The sequence below is a fragment of the Kwoniella europaea genome, chromosome 1 (genome assembly GCF_036810445.1).
Source record: "Kwoniella europaea PYCC6329 chromosome 1, complete sequence".
NCBI classification, from domain to species: Eukaryota; Fungi; Basidiomycota; class Tremellomycetes; order Tremellales; family Cryptococcaceae; genus Kwoniella; species Kwoniella europaea.
This window is the reverse complement of record NC_089487.1, coordinates 3425121-3448979: the sequence shown is the minus strand read 5'-3', so window position 1 is coordinate 3448979 and position 23859 is coordinate 3425121. Positions and strand designations below refer to the sequence as shown.

The window sequence follows — 23859 nt, the reverse complement described above, 5'->3', positions numbered from 1 at the left end:
GTGGACTGACCAACTGCACGGTGCAAAAGAGCAAAAAAAAACGAATTGGGGATACTGTATAACTTATCTACGGTGATCAAGTCATGAAAAAAGAATTTATAATGTGTACTGAAGAAGTTTAGAAGGGTTTCTTGAGCATACTAAACTCCACTGAATAACAACGAGTCTCATTCACAGGTGCGAGAATAACTACAGAATGGCAAGCAAATTTCATCAGCGACTTACCGATAGCTTGGCTAAGAGGTACTCTGAAGTCTAAGTGCAAAAGCACATATCAGCTGTTGCACACCGTGGAATTCTACTTAATTGACGGCATACGTTTTGCACCGTGGATGATGAGTGTCGGAGTCTTCCACTTATTGACATTGTTGATTGGATTATACTTTCCCCCTTGGAATTGGTCGGTGTTCGGATTGATGCCGTGATCCCTATTCAGTGGGTCAGTACTACAGTAGTCATTGTACCCTTAAGAACATTCTTATACTTCTCTCCGTTAATCTCACCCGCCAACCAATCTTCACCTTCTCTCACCAATCTTACATGACCTACTGTGTAGACTTTACCGGGCATTCGCCACTTGTCTTTGTACCTAGTTTCCAGTAGTATTGTACTGATAAGCACTCACTCTTACAGGTCAGATTTGTGTTCACCTGACAAATAACTCATTATATCTTATCTCGCTTCCCTCCTCTTGGGATTTACATTGATCCTCATCCACCTTCTCGAAATTTACTTCAGCTTCCCACACCTAAGCTCTGAACGCCAAGAGACCAGTGTGTTTTTCAAAAACAAGGAAAGAGGCATTGATCACTTTCGGAAAAGTCTGTAAGTCTTCATGGGCGTTTGAAGCATTATTAAATTGACCGAGCTTGTCAGATGACGGTAGGGTGAAGTACTTGATTGTTGATCCATAGAAGTATGCAATGGTATTTTCGGAAAGCCAGAAGAACGATTTGGCCTCGTTGGGAGTGCGCAAAATTAGTAATGTAGGTTTCGGCATTGAGCAAGAAGTGAGATCCTGAGGTGTTTGTCTGATTCAAGCTGTGGGAAAGAGATGCCAAGAAAATCTTTCGTATTACTCTATGAGAATGACCACGCCAGTATAGATCTCACTGACGGATCAAATCACGGATATACTCACTTCTGCTGTTGCTCATCCCATTGAACAGTGACATTGATGCTTCGTGATCCATCAGGAGATGGAATACCCGCTTGTGGCCGAAGAGCCGAAATGAGATCTTGGTATATCATACCTATAATGTTGTCTTTTTAAGTGCTATAGATAGGCTGAAGGAGCTCATTGTACATGTGCCTACGTGCACTTGAGGAAAGTGGAGACTTTGCGTACGCTGTGTCTCGAAAAGTGAAATCCCTAAAACGGAACCTTTCCATTGTTTCCTGATGAGAAAGGATCAAAATTCTTGAATCCTTTGGTGGTGTCGATCCTCAACTATCGATTGGGTTTTTGTTGTTTGAATCCATATTACACATAGTGATGAGATCTAGTAGACAGATGGTTCCTTGTAGTTTGAACGCCTCGGACCCGGACACTTACGCGAGCGAGATGACGAGATGAGATCAACTATGGATCGCCATCGTTGAGCTCGTAGTGGACAGCAAGTACCTATAAAGATCATGAGCCCTATGAGGAGATTGATAGCTTTTTGTACAGCAGGGAGCTGTAAGTATACGTATATAGATATTCTATGAACGAAGGAAAAATCTGGTAAGCTTGAGGTATTGAGATTAATCTTATCTTAAGAAGGCAGGATGATCGATGTTCCGTCGGAATGCAACATTCGTGTTTCGGATTCACCCTTCCCCTAAGATTAATCTTAAGTTATCTAATTGTTTGACAAACAAGCACATTCCAGTGGGTATTGTTCATGCAACACTCTTGACTTTGAATGAAGAGAGGTAGGAAGATCTGAATAGCTATGAGACTCAGAAAGATGTTGTAACGTTGAAATGGACTGGAGGGTCCTGAACATGAGCTTTGACCTCGTTTGATCCACGCTCCCGCTCATGGGTCCGTGCTTGTTATCTTTTCACACAAATAACTAAATCAATTCCCCTCCTCAATCTCTTCACCCATCACTTTTCTCTCTTCATCGCATCATATCACAACACTCCGTACCATACATCAACAATTCGATACTATAATGGCTGACTCGACAGCAGACGATGGACCTACCGAGAAGGAGCCTCAACCAGGGCTGGCCCAGTTGTTCAGTGATCATGCCTACTCGGAGATCTTGGAGCTGATCTTCCGACATGTGGGTTTGAGTGACACAGCAAGGCTACTGAGAGTAAGTGACTTACGCCTCGATCAAATGTGTTTGGCAAAGTGATGAGCTGAGCAGATGTGATGGGATTGTAGGTAAACAAGCACATCAATCAAGTGTTCACCTCTTCTTCTCGACTTCAACTATCTTATCGTAAATACTACCATGCTATACCTACCTCTTCCTCCAACAACGACAATGGCGGTTCTCGGCACAAACCTATTTCAGAAGAATTACAAGCGTTACTGGAGAAAGAAGAGCGTCTGGAATCTTTAAAACCAACTTCAATCAAATGTATCCATATCCCAAATAGCACGATGTTCGAGTCCGATTCGGGTTATCTCCTATTCGGTGAGAGGATGAACAAACTCAGAATCAATCCAAAGGATGAAAAGGCAGGATATCAACTTGATTCTTTCAGTATCTGGAAGATTTCCTCTAGCGAAAATGAAAGCGAAGAGAAATCGAGGGGTGGAATCAAACATCAAGGATATTATAAATGGAGATATAATTTAGGTAAAGCCGGTTGTTATAACATGATTACGATGTGTGTGGAAGATAATGTAGTAGCTGTTGTGAGGGAATTGTGAGTCAATCCTCATCCTTCGAGCTCTCTTTTGCTGGGTTCCCATTGATTGCCATGACAATTTACCTTCTTGAGGTGTGGCTGACGTTCTGAATCCAATCTTCGCAGCAACAAACGATGTTGCGTAACCTTACCTCCCAACTCCGACGTGTTATCCGACTTCCGAATCTATCTCTATCAGCTACTTCCTCCGACGGATACACTAGCCCCGGCCAAAGGTACCTACGAAGGAGCTACTCGTCATCCAGAAGCAGCTATGGGATTTATCGAAGTTAAATTACCAGCTAGATACCATCTCCACCAGATGAAAGCTCAACTAGCACCTGGAGGGAGAGTTGGGCTGATGCTCCGACCCACTGGTGACGCCGATTTTGGCTTCTTGGGTGTCTGGGATTGGAAAAAAGGTGTTTCGATAGGAGTGAGTAAGATATCCTCTTTGTGACTATCCCTGAACATGACGACTGACGTGTGATATGTCGATAAACGTTAGAAAATTGCCCCTTCCCCTAAGCCAAATTTTCCTGATGACTTCCGTTTCTTCGGTAATTTTGTCTTGGTGTCCGTCTTCAGAACCATGGAAAGGGCGACTCCGATGGAACCCAAAAATTCGACGTCGAAGTCGAAGTTGCGTCATGGTAAAGATCATCAAAACAGGTCCAGTGATGTAGCCAAGAAAATGTCAAGAGGTTACAAGGTACGAGGAAGAACGGGTCCGATACCATCCAGGCATAATCGATACGTTGACGATGACGAGGAGGAGGATAACGATAGCGACGAAGACGATTCTGAGGCTCCCAAGCGCCTTGTCGATGGTTTCTGCTCCTTCGAGGCATATAAGACCGTCGATCCTTCCAAAGGTATGAAGCCTTCGGGCTTCGCTCATAGAGCTTATACCGAAACCGGCTATGATCCTTCGGAACCGTGTACATGGGATCATCAGGATATACCGATTTGCGAACCTATCGTTGGCTTCTTATCGCCACCATTCAACATGATGCCAGCGTTCCCACTAAGTCCCATAGACATGCTTCTCCCGCCTGAACCCATGATCTCCCCTTCGTCATGCGATCTAGGCGAAGTTCACATCGATGATGCACTGCTCAAAGGTGAAAGAGACGGAGTGATGACTTTCACTATACTGGCTTCGACCCCTGGACCCGGTGGGGATTCATGGATTCAATGTCAAGGTGTGATATCCCTTCGAGAGATCATTCATCAGGTCACCGTCACCCTCACCAGAAATCATAGGGCTAGAAACATGAATGAGAAGGACCTAGCGACTATGTGGGCACCAGATTTTTCGGTACAGAAAGCGTTGAATCGTCAATTGCAATCAGCCAATGACGGTGGTTCGGAAGAAGCTGAGGGACATGAATGGGAAACGGAGTCAGATGATGAACGTACTTCATCTAGAGTGTCCGCCGATCAAAGCAAACAGGGCAAGCGAAAGGGGAAACACAGAAGCAAACACGAGCAACAAATGAATCAAAAAGCCACTACTCAACCTGATCTTCGGGAATCCAGTCAATCCCTAAATGGCAAACGATCTGGAAAGGGGATAGGGAATAGCAATGTGATGAAATACATCCATCATGATAAATGGGCTCAATCCGGTTCATTCAGATTTTCGCTTCTTACCAGACGGCCCACAACGTTTGGAACGAAGGTCTTCCTGGCTGAACCGAACTACCAGAAGATCAAAGCTGAGACAATCCATCAAGTCGATTCTCGATTCATACCTACGACATTGATAATGAGGGACTTCAACTCGAACATAGTGCATGACGATACGTATTCAAAATTCAAATTCAGTGTACCTCTAGGTTCAGGTGGAGTATCATTGAAGAATCTCAATCTCGGTAGTGATAATGGCCAAAGAGAGTTGAGAGATACTATAATGGGAGAATGTAAATTACTTAAACCGATAGCTCTACCAAAACTATCAAAGTTCCCCACTCGAACCGAATCGATTATAGGGGATAAGAAGATATCGACTCATGATATGTTTGAAGATGAGTTTATGGACTCTCATCTAAAGTTTAGAGAGAGTAGAGTCGATTTGATGTGGGATACAAAAAGGAAATTACTTGAACTGCATTTCGATGGTAATCAATTGATCATGTATATGGTGAGTTATACACACTTCTTCGTCGTATATATTTACTGTATGCATGTATAGTATGCTGATGAGATTAATAGCAAAATGGAGCTACAATCATGGATTTTGATTGACAGATCTGCAATTATCATCGTCTACTGGAACGTATAAGGTGGAAAATATAGATGACATGGAAATGGTCCGAAGGGTCTTATTGTACATACCGCATGTATATATATGATTTTATGAGTTATTGATTAGATACCCCAGTGCCGACCATTTTATCGATGCTCCCTCTTTCCATTGGCTTTGGCCTCTGCCAGTTGGGATGTGTAAGTTACTTTGAGATCCTAATCGTTCGGACGGATGTAGATTAAATGGGAGGAGGATATAACAGGGATGTTGATTCACTAGATTCATCATGCCTCCACCCACATCATCAACCATGACGAGTACCGTCAACCTATCGACTCTCTCTATCTTGATTATCGAAGATCAAGTATCGAGCGTATCCACTGGTAATCTTCAGCATACATAACTCGGAGATGGCCGGAGAATCATCTCAAGTACGTCGCTACGATGTCGACTTCAAGAAAGTACCCGGTACGTTGAGTGTCACGGCCACTCATATAGCCTGGGTACCCAAAACACAGGGAGCGATGGATCGTCAAAACCAATCTATGGATAGGGCCATCAGTGGGTTTAGCACTCTCTTACCTCTTATCTCTTATCAAACATCCTTTATAAAGCTTTACTCGTGTGCTCATATCATCTGGTAAATGGATATATAGATATGCTAGCGAGTAAAGCAGGAAGCAAATCGATCAGTTTGAAAATCCTATTTAAAGATGATATACCCCTAGGTGGATTGACATTTGTATTTTCGAATATTACAACAAGAGAAAATGATAGAAAGGAAGTTCAAGATATCCTTATACCTTTCGTAGCTGCCAACAAGAACCCTCAAGCACCCATGGCTGCTTCTACATCTGCCGTTACAGCTTCGGCAGGTGTACCAAGTACATCGACAGCACAGACAGTCTCGTCATTGTCAGCATCAACCAAAAGGAAACTCGATGATATATCCAGTCCAGCAGGAACACCAGGTACACCTACTACTGGTGGATCTCCTGCGACGTTCTCACCGGCAGTAAGAGCTCAGCGTAAGAAGGAATACAAATTACGACAAAAGGTTTTAGAGAAGAATCCGACGTTGAGAATGTTACATCGAGAATTGGTCATTGGGAAACAAATCACAGAAGAGGAATTTTGGGATGGTAGGGAGGTATGTCAAGCTCTCATACCTGCTCATTGTTACTCTCCCTATACAATCGTCAAATATCATGCTCGTGCTGATTACGTCTTTGGCGAATCTAGGCTTTGATCCAAGCAGAAGAAATGTTATATTCCCAAAAGCCCGGTCGAGCTTCTAGATTGTTAGATGACAGATTCGATTTGGATGCAGGTAGGAAAGGGAAATCTACCGGTGGGACTGGAGTAGGCATCAAACAGGCCGATCAGAATGGTCCGATAGTCTTGAAATTGTCTAAAGAATTGACAAGGGAGATATTCGAAGAGTTTCCGGTGGTTCAGGATGCTTATGCGAAATATGTTCCAGGGGTGAGTCCTTTGCTCCTACTTCCTATCCATCCACCATGTTTTACCGATCAAATCGACATATACCTCAAATTCAACCCTATCACGATATTGTACAGGTGATTGTCATATTGACTGAAAGTTCATGACACTGGTAGATAAGCGAAACCGAATTTTGGTCACGGTATTTTACTTCTCAATTATGGGAGAGACATCGAGCGTCTGTGAGAAAATCAGCAGTTGATGAAAGTGCGAGAAAGAAAGATGATATCTTTGATCAATATTTAGAAGAACCCGATTGGAGTGAGTGTAAACGGCCCTGTTTCAAGAGTCGCGACGAGGCTGAAATTTACTGTGTCTCTCTTGGTAGATATCCAACCTAGACAGACGTTACCTGATGATGTTGAGAGATTCTTGGATTTAGCTGCTACTGAAGAGGATCACGGTGAAGTGAGTAATGTCGGATGTAGAGACCACCATTAGCTGACAGTAGTGATTTATTAAGGCGATCACCGTGAGAGACGTTACGATGCAAGCTGGACGAGAAAGAAGCGCATTACCTTTGATCAGGCGTTTCAACGATCATTCAAAGAAATTGCTCAGAGCGTGGGTCTTCATTGATTCGCCCATCCTGGTATAGCTGTTGATCTCATGTTTTGCTGTCTCTTAGAGCCGAAGCGAATCGAGATGAATCTGCTTTGACTGATTCACTATATGGATCGGTCAGTTGCCGCAATTTTCCTCAGCAAAAGTGATTACCCAACTGATACACTTGATCATCATTAGGGAATGGATTTATATAATGAGATCGATCTTGAAGATCTACATGGACCAGCTCAAGAAAACACCATAGCGTTGGACGTACAGGAAGCAGCGGGCGAAGCGGATAAACAGGGTCAAGAAGGTGATGTTGGAGTATTACCAGGAAAGAGTGATGAGGTGAGTATCGTAGTCCCACCTTATTGCTTTCCCTTTCAATATCCGTTGGGAGGTGGGTTGACGGAACTATCTGGTGTAGGAACTGCTTTCAATAGCTACCCGATCTACTACGAATTTAACCGACTTCAAGCCCGATTTCGCATCTATCTGTTTACCCAATCCAGGTTTTCATCCGGTCGATCCGGACGGTACGACCAATATGAACGAGACGAATCCTGCTTATCAGGCATTTGCAGAACAGCGTAACGCTCAGGCTGCCGCTCATCAGGTAGTCAAGGATTTGCATGTAAGGTCAAATGCAGAATCGGCTGTTAATTGTGAGTACCAACCCACCAAGCCAAGCACATCTCAATCTGCTGATAATGGGATTGTTCCCACAGCACCATTTCCCGATCAATTGTATGAACAGATGAAATCATGCCATAACGCTGCGACTGAATTCCTCAGACAATACTGGTCGGCCATACTTCCTTCACAGGCTGGTACACTGAATACCAACGTTAAAGCGAAAGAGGCCAAGGCGATTAAGATGGCTAATTATTTGAGATCGACCGAGAATAAAGTGAAAGCTATTATCGAGACGGGTGTAATTTTGGGTTTCGATCCTGAGCGAGTAAAGAAGGTGAGTCAGTGATTCATCAGGTCTTGATTTGGCTTTATCCCACTGTCTATCAATTGTCTTTCGGCAGAAAAGCTGATGTGGTGCGATATGAAAGGCTATGGCACCTACAGTCGGTGCTGTTCGAGTGGCTCTGGAAAGAGAAGCGAAAAGAATTAAGAAAGCATAGCGTAGTTAAGAGGTTGATCTTTTCAGCAATTCGGAGATTGTATGAATGAATGTTAGAGGAACAGTTCTTTCTGTTATCTCTAGTTCTAAAACCAATTGTTGTCTCAAATATGGATTGGATTTTTTAATCTTACTGTATTGTACATGATTTTATGGTAATACCTGAATATCCAGAAATGGAGATAAGGTAATAGAACGGGTCAATGATATCGTATTGTCCATGGTTTATATGATATATAATGTATAATGTATATGAGGTAAAGATTCAAGTAACTAGATATTCTTCTTTACAGATAGATGTTGACGAGGGTATCATGATATGATATAGGTAAACCCAAGGTACGTCAGGTATATGAACTAGAATGAAACAAAAAAAAAAAAAAAAAAATAGATATATAATACAGAAGAAGCAAATCGAAGTTCAACCTGAATTGTCAATAGAATTTACAAAATCAACATGCTAGCCAAACCGATCAATACCATCCCCATCGATCCTGCCATCACTACCACACCTCGTTCAGCGCCTGACGAAGCTCCCGCACTAGACGCATTGGCAGAGGACGACGATGATGCTCTAACAGTCGACGTAGAGGTAGATACCAAGCCAGGCGCGGAAGTAGCCGAGGTAGTCTGAGCAGCAGCAGCTGACACAGTCGTAGGAGGAGTACCGGAAGACGATGAAGTAACAGTCACGACGGCTGTACTTTGACCTGCTGTGGTGGTTGAAGAACTCTTGCTGGTTGTAGTGGTTTCAGGGTTTGAAGAAGTACTAAAAACAATTTAATGTGAAAAGTTAGCTTTTTAGCTCGTTTCATCATATTTTTAGTGTCAAAATACCACGTTTTAACAAAAGGAGCTAGTACTTACGCAGTTGATGTTGATGTTGATATCGATCTTGAAGATGTCGAAGAGTGAGATGCGGTACTATGTGAATACCAAAACAAGTCTCAGTGAGGTATTCTTTGCTTGTTTTGTTATGCATTGTCCGGGTATATATGAAAGAAAGAGAAAGCATGTATATTGTCGTATGTACGTTCAAGAAGATGGACATGATCAATATGAGATGGATGAAGTGTTCAGACAAGAGGTGGTGTTATAGGTGGTGTTGAATACCGAAGAAGTAGGAATTGGATAGGATGAAGTATTGGTAGGATATGAAGTATTTGAAGTGGGAATGGCTGTATATGAACTGTTTGAAGTAAAAGTAGATGATACAGGTAGAGGTAAAGAGGAGACATACGCAGAGCTAGAAGATGATGATGCAGAAGCCGAAGAAACACTAGATGATTCAATATTAGTCGAAGTGGTTGAAGTGGTAGAGGAAGAAACGAACGATGTTGATGTAGCTGCTGCTGAAGCTGAAGAGGAAGACGAGGATGATCCGCCACCTAATGTAGCTCCGTGAGAAGCACAGTAGGCTTCTCCGTATGAGATAGCTTCAGTCGCGTTGGCGGTCTATGTAGAGAGGACATATATATGGTCAATTAAAGTGATGCACATACGATTGAGAGTTGAGACAAAGTGGGACTTACAGTACAACTTGCACTTAAACACGATCTAATAGATGCGGTGATGATTTCATCGGTACAATAACATTGTATATCACCTTGAGAGCAGGTCTATAAATCACAAGGACATTGATCAATCAGTCAACGATTGTTCGGGATTGTTACATTCATGTCCTGTAACCAAAACTCCACTCACATCGAATTGATCTACCGAATCGAAACAATCTTGAGCGCATGCAGGTGCTTCACCATCTTGTCTCTTTACTAACGATAATGGAGATGCAATGATCTGCAACGGAATCAGCAAGATGGACGTGTGTGTAGGATGGATAGACAAAGGGATTGAATCGGACTTACAATAGAGATGAATGGTAAAGCGGTGATGACGGTACTGAACCTCATTTTATCTAAATGAATATGTATATTTCTATATATCTATATATGTGTGTATGTATTAATGGGATCGAGATTGTCTTTTGCCTCGAAATAGGTGGTGTAGAGCTATATTTGGATGATGAAGGAGCTACTAACAAATGAGAGAAGAAAGAAGATGAACAGGGAGTGGTGAATCAACCAACTAAAGTGGTAGAGTGGATTAGCTCCAAATGCAGTAGGATTGTAAACGTAATTACAAAGTGAACAAATGAAACCGAAACCTTACATCTCTGTCATTGTAATTTAGCCTCTTATTTGTTGTGCTCTCTCTCCCTGAAACATCTTATCTTACCCTGCACACGTGACTCCGAATCCAGATCGGGGGTGGCGTAGAACACTTGCTTTCTTCAAGAGACAACATTCCCAGCGTTTCAATATTGACAATGCATGTGTGCATGAGGCATATTCTTTGCGACCAACGAGGAACTGAGGCGTTTCATGCTCGTTGCCTTTGTATGATCTCACTACTGTACGAGATCGGATGATCAACGGCCAGTGCGATACTATGTTCCAGACAAGGGGGGGTAAGGTACGATTGCTTTGTGTGCGTATATCTGACAATCAAGCATTCGCCTATGTGCCTCGAATAGACAGTGTGAAGACCTTCCTCTACTTGCATGGGTATCAATGAGTATGCATATGGATATTCGAATCAGAATTCGACTGAATGATTGTATGGTGGTGTATGGTATTGTATTGTGATGTCCGTAAATCTACTGTGCTGTTTTTCACTATGTTTAAATCTATATATACATGAATCCGTATCTACCGACCTGGAATTGAAGCAAGCAAGCAAGCAGTCTATTGATTGAGCTGATCTTTATCGTCGTAGGGGATTTTTCGTTATTTTCTTGTTCTGCTCTTAGGTAGGTCAATCCACTAAAGTTAGAAGATGGAAGGATCATGATCAACATTGATCAACCAATCTGTTTTTAGGCCATGTTTTACCTGTAATCCAAACGCAACTTCGAATATCAACATCGGTAATACTTCACTAGAGGTACTGTAGACAGACCCTCCTAAAGGGATACAACGGTAGAACTTACCAGCTCCTTCTACCCAAGTGGTCAAGTTCGGATTCGTATAAACTTCCAAATGTCTTTCGATGTAATCTTTCGTTGGGTGATCTGCATTAGGGATACATTACAAATTATCAGCATGAGCATTCTACACTCGACAATACCATTCCTTCGTCACATGATGACAGTGTCTGCACTCCAACTCACCCGCAGGATCACATCCGATCGTTCCCGATCCGTCAGGCCTCTGGTATACTCTGACCCAATCAATTCTGAAGTAATTAGGGAAGATCATGTTGGCCCAATCTACAAATTGGAAATTGTTCGACTAGAAGGCATGATATTCGAGTGTAAGCGGCAGCCAGCAAGTAACTCTTTTTAAAGCACTGGATTACGGGATATGAAGACATGCAGACTTACAGCATGCAGATTGATAATCTAGAATATCAACATAGAATCCAAAGTGTTCATCAACCGATCAGTTTACATTAATACTGTATAGAAACTGTAAAAGAGACGAACTCACAATAGCCATAGGTTCCTCTGAGACAATTCTCCGTCCCACACCTGTCCTAGGATTCTCATCAACCGCATCTGCATACATCGTCCAAGATCGTTTACCATCCGATACCCAACTTATATATCCTTTTTCTCTCTCTTCCGGGAACGCACTCCATTCAACACCGAATTCGGCAAATTCTCCACTACGTCCTCCGACTACCTGGTTGGAGTATATTCGATCAGGAAGAAGGGTCACGCCGGACTAATACGTCGACTTACATCAGCCCACCATATCAAACTCGAATCATCGAAACATAATATGTTTTTACAGACAACCAAACCATCGGTCTTGAAAGTCCTAATATGGACTGGTCTGGATTCGATAGGGTAGAAAGATACTCACAACAGCCTGTTGGTAATAACCACCCAAATACGTATTAAACATTGTCAAATCCTCATCGTAAACTTCCACGAATCCAGACCGATTATTAAATTGATAATGATCATCGTACGGAGCCACTTGATTGGATTGAGATACTTCGCCGTGTCTCTCAGCAATCCTGATTTGAGCTTCGACAATATCGATTTCGGGAGCGGCTCTTCCGACAGACACATCCGGACCTGGATGATCTTCACCTGGACATGTACAGGCCGATAATCTCTGTCCGGGCAAGTAAGATAATACACCGTCGTTCTCTCCTGTTGTTAGGGTTGCGATTGGGGCGGTACCGTTAGGCCAGGTTTGGTTTGCCAAAGTGCCTATAACACCGAATATTCAGAATCAGAAATTTCTACTTTGTGGTAAACGCTGTGTACTGCTACTTACCGATATCGCATGAATCGTATGTATATCTAGATTTACCACCCAACCATCAGTAAGATCTCCTTCGATCTTCATTGTCTGTACTAAGTCGAGAAGACAACTCACGGCCAGGTACCTAAGTGATAAACCAATCATTATTATCCATTCCTTATACATCGACAAGGGATAATTCCAAGGATATTCATCACTCACCATCAGTCGAAGCTCCATAAGCTGGTCTACCCAAATTGCCCATCAGCCAAAAACCAGGCCAGAATCCACCAATGTGTGAATGTCCAGGTAAACTAGCTGACACTGATACGTAGGCGTTCTTATTGAAACAAAGTTGATTCCAAGATTGTAATTGTCCACTTTTCAGATTGAGATCGTGGATCGGTTCTTGCGACATGGTGATTACAAGATGACCATCTTTGGTAGTTGCTGCTGAGGGGTCCAGCCATTCGAAGTCGCTAGGAGTTGATCATAAAAGTAATTAGCGTCTGAAAATGAGACTCATGGGGGATGAAACGTTGTATACGCGGAGGGATAAGTGGTGTCGAATAACAAATGTTGAGTTGATCGATTATTTTACTCACTTTGTTCCCCAATAATGTAAATCCACAGCTGTGAAAAACGGATCATCTCCAGGAAAGAACGTTCTACCATCTTTGTTAAATTCATCTGAAAAGACCAATTGCCATTCTTCACCTTGAAGACTTGTCCAAGTCTTTGCATCTTCCGGTGTATCATCATCTATCAATTTTGGTAAACCTGGTACAGAGGGATATTGACCTGTTGAATTGATTCCACCTAGATTATATCCTGCCGTATTGGCTCCCATAGCATTATCATCTTTCATGTAAAAGTCGAATATTGGATACAAGGCAAATATACCTATACATGCCATAGCGATGAATCCAAGTGTCAAAGCGTTTGCCCAACCTCTCCAACTTGTTAGGTTCAACGAAGCAGAATGATCAACATTCTTCTGTTCCGCTGCGGTAAAAGTATGTAGATGATCGTCCATTTCATCATCTTGATCTTGTAATTCATCATGAGTGAACCTCTGATGTAAACCATCACCACCTCCGACCCCGGACTGGGAATCATACGCTGTCGTTGATCCACCACCACCACCAATTTGAGCTGTTGGACCGAATCTCCCACCCCCTCCTCCACTTGAAGATGAATGGCCTAAAGAGCTTTGAGAATACTGGTTCTGGTTGGAAGGTAACATCGAAGTGGTAGAGTTCAAACTTGATTGAGAGATTCTTGACATACCTGGACTTGCTGCATTCGATAACAAGGGTGAACGTGACATTAGCTAAATCGAGTTGGATAACAACATCAAAATGAAAGATAGAAAGGCTGTGTTGAATGAAAGGCGATTAGCTGGTGATGGGTGATACTGATACTGATGGAAAGTCTGGGATCGAGGATGTTATTCTGTAGAGAAGAGGGAAAAAAAAAGGAGGACCTTTAAGGGATACAATGCATGGTTGCTTGGGTTCTGATGGTGAATTTGATTTTCGTCTCTTGGTCTCTTGGCTTGTCTCTTGTCTCGTGTTGAGCTGATCCGTGTGTCTCTCTATACTGCATACTGTACAGTATGAGTAGCCTGTTTGATGAAACCCCCTTGTAGGGTTTCTTGGCTTGGATCACTTGTCCACTACTCACAAGAGTTACTTGCGATTAGGGTATAGGGTAACAAGTAGGAATCAATCAAACGTCGACGCCAAGACATGCCCAGACTCATCTCTCCTTAGTCCATGATCGGAGGATGGTCTTTCCCCGGATCCTCGGATAAACCGTCAACGACGTGGTCGCATCCATACTGGATATTTGATATTCGAGTGATATCTGACGTTATGAACATGGACATGAACATGAGAGTGGACGAGAAGTTGCGATTTGAAAATATGTGGATACCCACTGTAAATGAATTAATTGAATGCGAAGGTCGCCGCCGGGATCGAGGGGATTCAGGGTACAGTATTATATGGGGTGTGTCTCGAGGTTACTGCTGATCCTCAAGTTACTCACTGCACTACTATTCTTCTTAGAGATGCATGGACATCCGTTCTCACTCACCAACATCGATACAGGATACTCACTCTCACTTGCACATGTGGAAATGTGACATGAACTGATTCATACACATCGTTATACTTATCGTAGGACACTGCATGTTTCCTCTTTCTATTTTATGTTTTATGGAATTCTACAACTGACTTTATTCTCATCTTTATCATATTTTCTATCTCATATTAATTCTTTTCGTTTTTGTCATCACTCACTCATCATCCACCACCTCCTTGAATAATATCATTCTCAGTATCTCCATGAGGGTTCGTCCCGCCAGCTCTCGAAGGTTCTTCCTCATTCAAGGACACCTGCGAAGATTCACTTTCACCTTCTTCAGTTCTAGGTTCTTCGCCTGCTATTCCAACTATCTCTCTTACACCGAAATCCAAGATCCAACATTTACCGACTGAGCGCTATGACACACGATTGAATATGAATCAGGCAACCATTCGTTGTGTCACATCTGAGATTTTCATGGATTTGACTTACTTGTTGCAAGAACAGTCTCTCACCGTCGAAAACAACAACGTTCACCAGTCCTTTTTGTCCGAGTACGAATTCTCCCCCTATCTCTGCACATCCTAAATTACTGTCCTCGTCGTTTTTGACAGGTCGAATGATCTCGCGTTTATATCTGATCGGTCTTCTTCGCTATAGAGTACACACAAACCACGGATTCAGCGTCAAACCATACCATATGGACAGACCCAAAAATTCGAAAAGTGCTTTTGATAGGAAATTTGTTGGATCACTTACATCCCTCGCATGAGCCTGATTTTCAACCTCACCAATCTTACCCAACCCACCCAAGGTTCTAAAACCACATGCTATAGTTCTCAATCTCTTCTGGTTGAAATCCAATACCGTCAAATGGAGGAGGCCATGAAGTTCCATAAATGTATAATTATGATGATATAATCTAAGGGAATTTTGAGCTTCATAAAAACCATGAAAATAATTAGGTGAACGGGCAGGTTCAGCCCACGTGTAAGCGTGTCCAGACCATTGCGAATAAGGTATGGAATCCAATCCTGCGAATGGATCCCATTCATTACCCCATGCGACATTGGGTGGAGGGATCTTCCTTTCTTTCTCCAATTCGAATTTCTGCAATTCACTAGTTGGCAAGACGATGATCAACCTCCATACTACATCTTCATTGATGACAAATTCGGTAGCGACAAGGATCAAACCAAAGGGAGCGTTTCGTTGGAGGAATGGAAGGTGATCTTGGGTTCGGGGGATGATAGTAGCATCTTCAGGCAAATCAAGTATATCCCTAACTGTGTCGTCGAGCAAGTCGGAACAGAATGGTAATTCCAATAAAAGAGGGAGGGAGCTGGTTCCTGGATAGCTGGTGTCGACTTCGAATACTGCGAGGTATGCCTCTCTAGAGAGGAAACGCAGAATACCAGATTAGTATTCTTACTATACCGATGATGAGGAATATGGCGAGAGGATACTCACGTATGTTCCATTTCTTCATCACTTGGGTCGTGAGGCATATCTAGCCCCAGTACGATATTCTTTCCCGCCCATGCCATACCCAAATTACTTTCCCATATTCTAGGTGATGTCGGTGGAATTCGCTATCTCATCACACCGTCAGTCCAGGTGTGCTGACATTATACACAGAACGAGATCAATAACAACTCACACCTAATCTTTCACCCGAATTCCAATCGTATATCCATATGATCCCACTACACCAAATCATGACTCTCCCATCTATTGTCAAACTGATATTATGAGGTTCATCACCTTCCCATCCCTCTTCCAGTATCCTAAATCCATCTATATCACGTGGAGTCGCATCTTCACCTTCGTTAAACAGATGTAATACTCTCATTCTAAGATTTGTCTTCCTATCATGTTCATGTCCCTCATCTTCCTGTACAATGATCACATCTTGGTGGACATCCAGATCGAAAAGATCTGTGAATGGTTTGAAAGAGACTTTTACCTTTTTAGGACGATTGTCTAACCATATAGTACACAAAGTATATTTACCATCTCCATCTTCTGATGGATCAGGTCTATCCACCTGTTCTAAAGGTTGCGTGATGACGTATTTCCCGGCTACTGTATGCAATACCTGATCAACAGGTAAGTTGAATTGCTTAATTCTAGGTCTCAACAAATCTAAATTGGTTTCTCTAGTAACGAGTCTCCGGAGTCGTTCACCCGGAGGAAAGCTCCGTTCGCCATCGTAAAGTTGAGATTGATGTAAAGATTCACGAAGTTTTAATTGGATATAGACGGATTTATGAATTATACTGTTCCAATATCTACAGACGGCCGCACACCGTAGGATGTCGAGTGGTTCGAGGAGCTGGAGGATGCAGTCCATCACATGACGAGGGAGTCGGTTGGGCATGGTGAGAGAAGGTGGTAACAGTCATGTATGGAGTTGAGGAATAAGCTGAATTAGTTCAAAAGTGATGTTGAGATGAGAAGGAAGAGAGGCGATGAGTTCGATTCGATAGGATATGATAGGGCGACGAATGTGCGGATCGATAAAGAGCGTGGTTGAGAAATGATTTGAAATACAGGGTGTGGGAGGAGAATAAAAGAAGAGATAAGGACGATGATGAGTGGTGATGAGTTCTACAACGCTAGACGAACGATTAGTCATGTATTTATCGTCACATACTTGTCATTTGGTCATTGGTATCATTTGGTATTTTCGTATTGTAAGAAATGCAGCCAGTTGAAATGAAATGAGATTCAACCTGTAATCAATGACCAGTACAGTGGCGATGTTTCTTGGCTTTTGGCTTGCTCGTTTTGCTCGTATTAGCGTCATTGCATCGTACGCTTAATCTATATCTTACTCGCTGTTGGTGGCCGTTGCATTCACCTGCGAAGGATGCCGAGGAATTTTGACGATGTGACATTTCGATTTGGTCATAGGCAAGAGATGACGAGCCGAATCAGTGGGTAAGCAAAGGGTCATGACATTACTTGCATTCGCTTATATGTTGTAAGCATATAATCTGAATGCAAGTGAGCTAGTTGGAGTACGTACGACGTGTCAACATCGTCATCCCCATCTCACAGCCCGTCTCCTATGTCAACACGATACTTCCGTTAACCTTAACTCTTAACTGTTAAACCTACAGTGCAGTTTTGATGTGCCTGATCATGAGCCCGGCTCTCCACGTGGCAGGACCGCCCTCTGGGGCCAAAATCAGGCTCACCTCGATCACCATGCTCGGAGGCAAAAAAGACTGTGTACTTTGATTCTTCTGACAACGCCGTTTTTCTCGCTGCTGGAATGCATATACCAGCTGGTAAGGATATACAGTATGAAAGATGTGGCTTGAGCTTCCATTCTTACAACCGAGCCCCGGCTACCGTACGCCTTTCATACCTCGGCTCAAACGCAAAGACGCTTAAATCAAGACGGGGTCAAGCTTACACTTCCCCTTCGGCTTTCTTCCAATTCGGATTCAGTGACATACCTGTATCCTCATGAGAGGTAGAGCCGACTTAAGTCCGCAAGGATGTCATTTGAACTCGATTTGTATTTATATCATCCAACGAGGAAGACAAAGGATATATATATTCGTGATTTGGTCTGATTTGTGTGGTATTTGTATTCCATTGATTTGTATTTCTTTCTGCTTCTGCCACTTGCTGGTAGGGCGATTAACTCTAGCATATATCCAAAGTGATCCCATCCCATTCGCTGTGATCGAACGGAAACCAACCTCTTTGCTAGACCGTACTCGGAACGCTGTATATTAAAGTCCAGAATATGATCTATGGGGGACTAGTAGCTGGTAAGACCAGAGAGGCATCTACACTTATGTACGCTGGTATATATGCTTTACGCTGGAAAAAGAGCCTAGCATAACGCACAGCCGATAAGTGATGATGAAGCAGTGGAATGATGCGCTTTGGGCCTGTGTAACAGGGACAGAATTACGTCACTGCCATCGGAATCCCCTGACACCATACATAAGGGGAAAATGAAAATGAAAACCGAAGTTCACCTGTTAGAAGAAAAGAAGGGAAATTATACAACCCATATATATATATCTAGCATAACAGCATACAAACTATAGCATATAGCACATAGCATATAACAAAGACAGCATAGACACGGCCCATATTCTCAGTTCACCAACTCACCATATAATACCCCTTCTCTCTTCAACGCTATAGAAAACCGTCTCGGCAATCAATCATTAATCATTGGTAGAAGAGTGAAGTGAGACATCGATCACGGACCAACATCGTCATCGTTATTTCCATCATCTACCATTCATCCCATTCGTCCGTTACGCCCGACCATTTCACAATATCGTACAAACATAATACCACAAACCATCATTCGTTCAATCAAGCGACTGCCGCTTCTCACAGATTCATTCACACTTGCAAAACTTGCATTCATCATCATCACTACACTGGTCTTACGACTACCTACATCGTCAAACGTCATTTTGCCATATTAGTCAAAATTTCCCTGGACCTGATTTCCACCTAACGAAAATATATCCGACAACAGCACCACTACTCAAAAAAATAACCCAACACATCGTCTTCCATTACACTATAGACCTTCAATTCCACCTGTCCAGCACCAGATGTTAACAGAAGATGAATCTTTTTCATTAGAAAGATAGATAAATCGGTATTGAATTAGGACAATCTGCCGCGCTCAAGAGGAAGGAATCTTTAGATTGATCGTGAAAAGCTAGTGATTCGAATCGTTTGGATTAGGAGAAGACCAGATGCACGTCATGGAGGTGGAGTCAAGTTCGAATGTCAATGGGGAGAGAAATCGGTCGAATGGATATGGACATGGACCTAGATATCAGCATCAGGATGACGATGGTGGGATAGAAGTGGAAGAGGACAGATGGTCAAAAGGATCGGCAACAGTTTCTTCAACTACTCCACCTAGCTCCGCGTTCGAATTCACATTTCCTCCCATCCACTCTTCTACAACAACCCCAGATCGACGTCGTCAAGCTCCACCAACCAACATACCCAACTTTCCAGGATCTCACGAACCCAGAAACCCGCCACCGACCGTACCCTTCTCACCCTCACCAACACAATCGCCAATGACAAGTTCACCATTCCGCTCACCCGATCCTCCCCCTGCTGGACCATCCGCGCGTACACCGGGGTTCAACCTTCCCCTCTCACAGCCTTACGTCACTCCTTCTGCATCAGGCGTCAGCTCGCCATGGCACTCTCTAGCCGCCACTTCAGGTGCTCCGACACCGTCTTTGGAGGGGGGTCCGATGGGAAGAAGTAGTCCGCATTTGGGATATCCATTTGAACGTCTTAACATCGGTGGAAGTTGGAGTGGCGCAAATCTCTGGGGAGAAGGTGCTCAAGGAAGAAGAGGTTCGGCAGATTCCACTGGAGGTGGACCGGGCTCAAGTCCCGGTAAAGCTCCAATGCAATTATCATCGCCGCCACCCATGGTCTTGCCGCCACCTGGGCCGGCCAGAGGACTGAGTGACGAGACTTTACTGCGGTATAAAGCTATGGCTAGCTCCGGATCAACTTTATCACCTGCAATGGCGAAAGGTCCTAGTCAAGGTGAATCTGGTTCATCATCAACATCAAGAGCTTCCTCTAGTGACTCCGGCACGCCCCCCTCACTGCCACCTGCTTTGGCCCGCAGGACAGGCTCGATTCCCAAGGCCAGCACCAGTGTCCCATCTCTGTCCCTTCCGCCTTCCCGAGTGGGAAAGTCACCTAGTCCTCTTGCATCGAGCTCGACTACATCATCACCAGGAGCAGGAGGCAAACGATTACAACCAATAACAGCCAAATCACTCTTACCTTTGTTATCCTCGCCATCAACCCTTGTACTTGATGTACGACCACCATCATCGTTCCAAAATTCGCATGTCCCTTCGTCTTACTCACTCCCGATCCCATCTACACTGCTTCGTAGGCCAGCTTTCAGCCTCGACAAGCTGGTCCAAATGCTACCGTCAGACACCACAGAAGCTGTTCTGCGGTGGCGTGAGAAGGGTGATATCGTGCTCATCGATGCAGATAGTGGATCGGTATCTGATGGAAGCGTGTTAGATGGATTGTCTTCCAAGTTCGAGAGAGAAGGATATACAGGACATTTATGGTTTGTGAAAGGCGGTCATTCCGCTTTATCATCACAACGAGATGTCAGATTGGTTGCTCAAGATGATGCAGCTGGAGCAGAAGGACAGGGATCAAGTACGGCCTCTGCTGCAGATGCTGCAGTGCATAAGGGACTGATGGCTGGAACGCTAGGTACTTTAGCTTTTAGACAAGGTATGACCTTACGGGTTTTCTTCGAATCTTTGAACTCATGCTGACTTGTCCCTCCTCTCGCTTACAGAATCGACGGAAGGTCGGAGCAGACGCGCGCCACCACCTACAGGTCTTTCGATACCGCCTACACCAGGATTCAATTTCAAATCTAACCCTTTCGGCATCTCTCTACCTGGATCTCAGCAGACTTCTACAGCTACCGAACGACCATTGATGACCGGACGCGATCTGACGCTGAGCGGGATGCCTTCACCCAAGAAAGCGAAATTGCAACCTGCGAATCCCTTCTTCGACAATATCCGACAGAATCTCGAACTCTCCCATGGTGGGATCACCGAGCGAATCCCTCTGAACTTACCGGACCAAGTGATGAAACGTGTTGAAGATTTACCTGGATTCTTACGTGATCTCGCTACCATGCCAGAGAAAGATAGTATGGACCAGTTGGCGAAGCAGTTCTATGATCTCGAACTGAACGAGCAGAAAAGATTACAAGCTGTCATGGAATGGCATAGTAAAGGATCGGGAATGATGTTGAATGATAAAGCCGGGAAAGAAAGTTGGGCGGAGAAAAGACATCAGGATGCGGAAGAAGTACAGAGATTGACGAATTGGGATGGAGAAGAAGCGACTTTGCAAGATGATTATTTTCCATTCTCCATTACTGCTGGTGTAGAGAGAGGTACGAAGAATAGGTGAGTCATTCCCCTCAAAGATCGATAAGACGGTTCTGATGTAACGTACGATTGTAGGTATAAGAACATTTGGCCCTATGATTTCTCGCGAGTCCGATTAGAACGACCACCAGATGAAGATTCAGATTACATCAACGCATCTTACGTCCAACCCCGAGGTACTTCCAGACGATACATCGCTACTCAGGGACCACTGGATGCGACATATCATGATTTCTGGACTTTGGTGTGGGAGCAAGGTGTACGGGTGATCGTGATGATCACAAAGCAATTCGAAGGAGGTTTAATCAAGTGCGGTAATTATTGGGGAGATAAGGCATATGGTTCTTTGCATCTTCGTGTAGTCTCCCAAACGGGAGGTGAAGATCAAGTACAACAACCAACAACAGGATTTGATTTTGGTTCTGCTGCTGTCACTCCACGAACCATGTCTTTCCCTAATGGAAAAGAACGAAATATAAAACGAGTGTTCAAGTTGGCGAATCACGACGAACCGGACGAACCGCCAAGAACGATCGTACAAATCCAATGTATAGGTTGGCCAGATTTCGATGTTCCTGAAACACCGGAAACTCTCTTGAACCTGATCAAAGATGTTGATAATGCTGTGGAGGAATCGGAAACCGTTGGACGTGCTGGTCGATCCAACCAACCTCCTGTTCTGGTCCATTGTAAGTATCTTGGTCTTCTTCACTCTAATACGTTGATACTTACATTTACGATCGTTCTCAGGTTCCGCCGGTGTCGGTCGAACGGGAAGTTTCATCATTGTTGATGCCATTCTGGACGGGCTCAGAAGGGAATTACGTGGTCGAAGAGGGTCATCTGTGCCTTCTTCTGGAGATTTCCACGATACTGAGCGATCAGCATCTGTCCCTTCGTCGGCCAATCCAGTCGTCAACTTTGGAACCTCGGACTCAGGTCATAAGAGCCAAGATTCCGGCAAAGCTGTATCCTTCTTATCTCCTCCGGTCAGCGGTACCGCTTTGAGTGATTCGAGTCGGCCAATCTTGACGTCCTCGCCATCCCCCTTGACTACCACCGTGACCGCTCCCACGCCCCCCTTCCAACCACTCACGGCTGCCGCGTTGGCTGAGAACTCGTCAAATCAAGCACAAGAGGAGAAGATGGACATTGATGCTCCCTCGGAACCCCAGGGTCCACCAAATGACGAGAAATTCTTCCAACATCGAGGAAGTATCTCGACCCATTTCTCCAGTGAAGCTGGTGGTGATACTCGACGACCGAGTCTGGCTTCGACTAAGCACTCTTCCGATATGCTCCCTCCTGATGCGTAAGTCTATATCTCCCCGGTGTGCATAACCGTTGCTAACAGCGTTGTCATTTCTCAGAAGGATGTCTCAAAACAATGGGAAAAATTCCCATGCGCCTATGCCAATCATCCGATCGGATATACAACATCGAACACCCACACCTATAAGTGAAATGGAAAACCCTGTCGCATCGGTCTTAGAAGGTATGCGAGTCCAACGGATGTCCCTTGTTCAATCACTTCGACAGTACTTGTTCGTTCATCGAGCTATCATACATAATTATCTGCACATCTTGGACGAGGAGAATGAAGCACTCGGAATTCAATCGAAATCCTCTTCGGTCTCTGTATCAGGTGGTATGGGTAATATGGGTTTGACTCCTGCTAAATCCGATTCAACTTCTGGAAGTACCAGTACGATCCCTAGTGTAGGTACAGCGGGGACGGATGACGATATGCACTCGAAGAGAAGAGCGTCTCCAACTGAACTTGAAATTGAATCGATGTCTTCGAAAGGAGGATTGGACGAACATGGTAAGATCTTGACTAGGACCCTCGGAGAAATGGATTCGACAACCTCAAGTGGATTAAGTAAAAGACCCAGTTTTAAGAAAATGCGTCCTGCGGTAGATTCGATGATCTCACCTACAAGTAATACTTCCAACTCTACCGATTCCACCAATACCATATCTTCGACTGGATCTGGAGGATCATCAATGTCGACTTCGTCTACTTCCTCACCACTTAGTCCGACGAAAAAAGGTAATAGGTTGAGAAGCAAGAGTAAATTAAGTTTGCATCTGGATATGGACAGTGGTAGTTTGCCAATGAGTTTCGGTACGACTGGAGAACAGGGACAGGGATTGAACGAAGAGAAAAATTTAGAGAAGTAGATATGGTACAATGTATACTGTACACACACCTCAATGAGATTGATTCATTTCATTGTACAGTACTGTTATGCA

At 43.8% G+C, this 23859-nt stretch overlaps 7 protein-coding genes across 7 annotated transcripts; 3 read left to right on the top strand and 4 right to left on the bottom strand.

The window, feature by feature from the left end:
- Positions 1-118: 118 nt before the first annotated feature.
- On the bottom strand, positions 119-1000 carry V865_001302 (uncharacterized protein; the record flags this gene model as incomplete). Its single annotated transcript, XM_066225121.1, has 6 exons — positions 119-150; positions 226-255; positions 319-428; positions 485-589; positions 651-748; positions 812-1000. The coding sequence occupies 6 exons, from the start codon at positions 998-1000 to the stop codon at positions 119-121; spliced, it is 564 nt and encodes a 187-aa protein (XP_066081218.1).
- Positions 1001-2162: 1162 nt separating this feature from the next.
- On the top strand, positions 2163-5103 carry V865_001301 (uncharacterized protein; the record flags this gene model as incomplete). The annotated part of the gene is made up of 5 exons (XM_066225120.1): positions 2163-2309; positions 2381-2871; positions 2980-3289; positions 3362-4999; positions 5071-5103. The coding sequence occupies 5 exons, from the start codon at positions 2163-2165 to the stop codon at positions 5101-5103; spliced, it is 2619 nt and encodes an 872-aa protein (XP_066081217.1).
- Positions 5104-5514: 411 nt separating this feature from the next.
- On the top strand, positions 5515-8292 carry V865_001300 (uncharacterized protein; the record flags this gene model as incomplete). The annotated part of the gene is made up of 11 exons (XM_066225119.1): positions 5515-5665; positions 5761-6254; positions 6347-6589; positions 6724-6868; positions 6936-7015; positions 7071-7171; positions 7236-7287; positions 7352-7504; positions 7584-7821; positions 7885-8126; positions 8221-8292. 11 exons carry the CDS (start codon positions 5515-5517, stop codon positions 8290-8292), a joined length of 1971 nt encoding a protein of 656 aa, XP_066081216.1.
- Positions 8293-8735: 443 nt separating this feature from the next.
- V865_001299 (uncharacterized protein) lies at positions 8736-10201 on the bottom strand (the record flags this gene model as incomplete). The annotated part of the gene is made up of 6 exons (XM_066225118.1): positions 8736-9060; positions 9159-9215; positions 9532-9746; positions 9824-9910; positions 9996-10088; positions 10157-10201. The coding sequence occupies 6 exons, from the start codon at positions 10199-10201 to the stop codon at positions 8736-8738; spliced, it is 822 nt and encodes a 273-aa protein (XP_066081215.1).
- Positions 10202-11141: 940 nt separating this feature from the next.
- On the bottom strand, positions 11142-13877 carry V865_001298 (uncharacterized protein; the record flags this gene model as incomplete). The annotated part of the gene is made up of 10 exons (XM_066225117.1): positions 11142-11182; positions 11281-11361; positions 11461-11581; positions 11674-11691; positions 11780-12016; positions 12158-12513; positions 12581-12606; positions 12683-12692; positions 12770-13026; positions 13153-13877. The coding sequence occupies 10 exons, from the start codon at positions 13875-13877 to the stop codon at positions 11142-11144; spliced, it is 1872 nt and encodes a 623-aa protein (XP_066081214.1).
- Positions 13878-14856: 979 nt separating this feature from the next.
- V865_001297 (uncharacterized protein) lies at positions 14857-17018 on the bottom strand (the record flags this gene model as incomplete). The annotated part of the gene is made up of 5 exons (XM_066225116.1): positions 14857-15054; positions 15131-15292; positions 15398-16031; positions 16109-16230; positions 16299-17018. 5 exons carry the CDS (start codon positions 17016-17018, stop codon positions 14857-14859), a joined length of 1836 nt encoding a protein of 611 aa, XP_066081213.1.
- A 2374-nt stretch (positions 17019-19392) lies between these two features.
- V865_001296 (uncharacterized protein) lies at positions 19393-23787 on the top strand (the record flags this gene model as incomplete). The annotated part of the gene is made up of 5 exons (XM_066225115.1): positions 19393-20926; positions 20994-21621; positions 21679-22292; positions 22354-22915; positions 22977-23787. 5 exons carry the CDS (start codon positions 19393-19395, stop codon positions 23785-23787), a joined length of 4149 nt encoding a protein of 1382 aa, XP_066081212.1.
- Between the last annotated feature and the right edge of the window lie 72 nt (positions 23788-23859).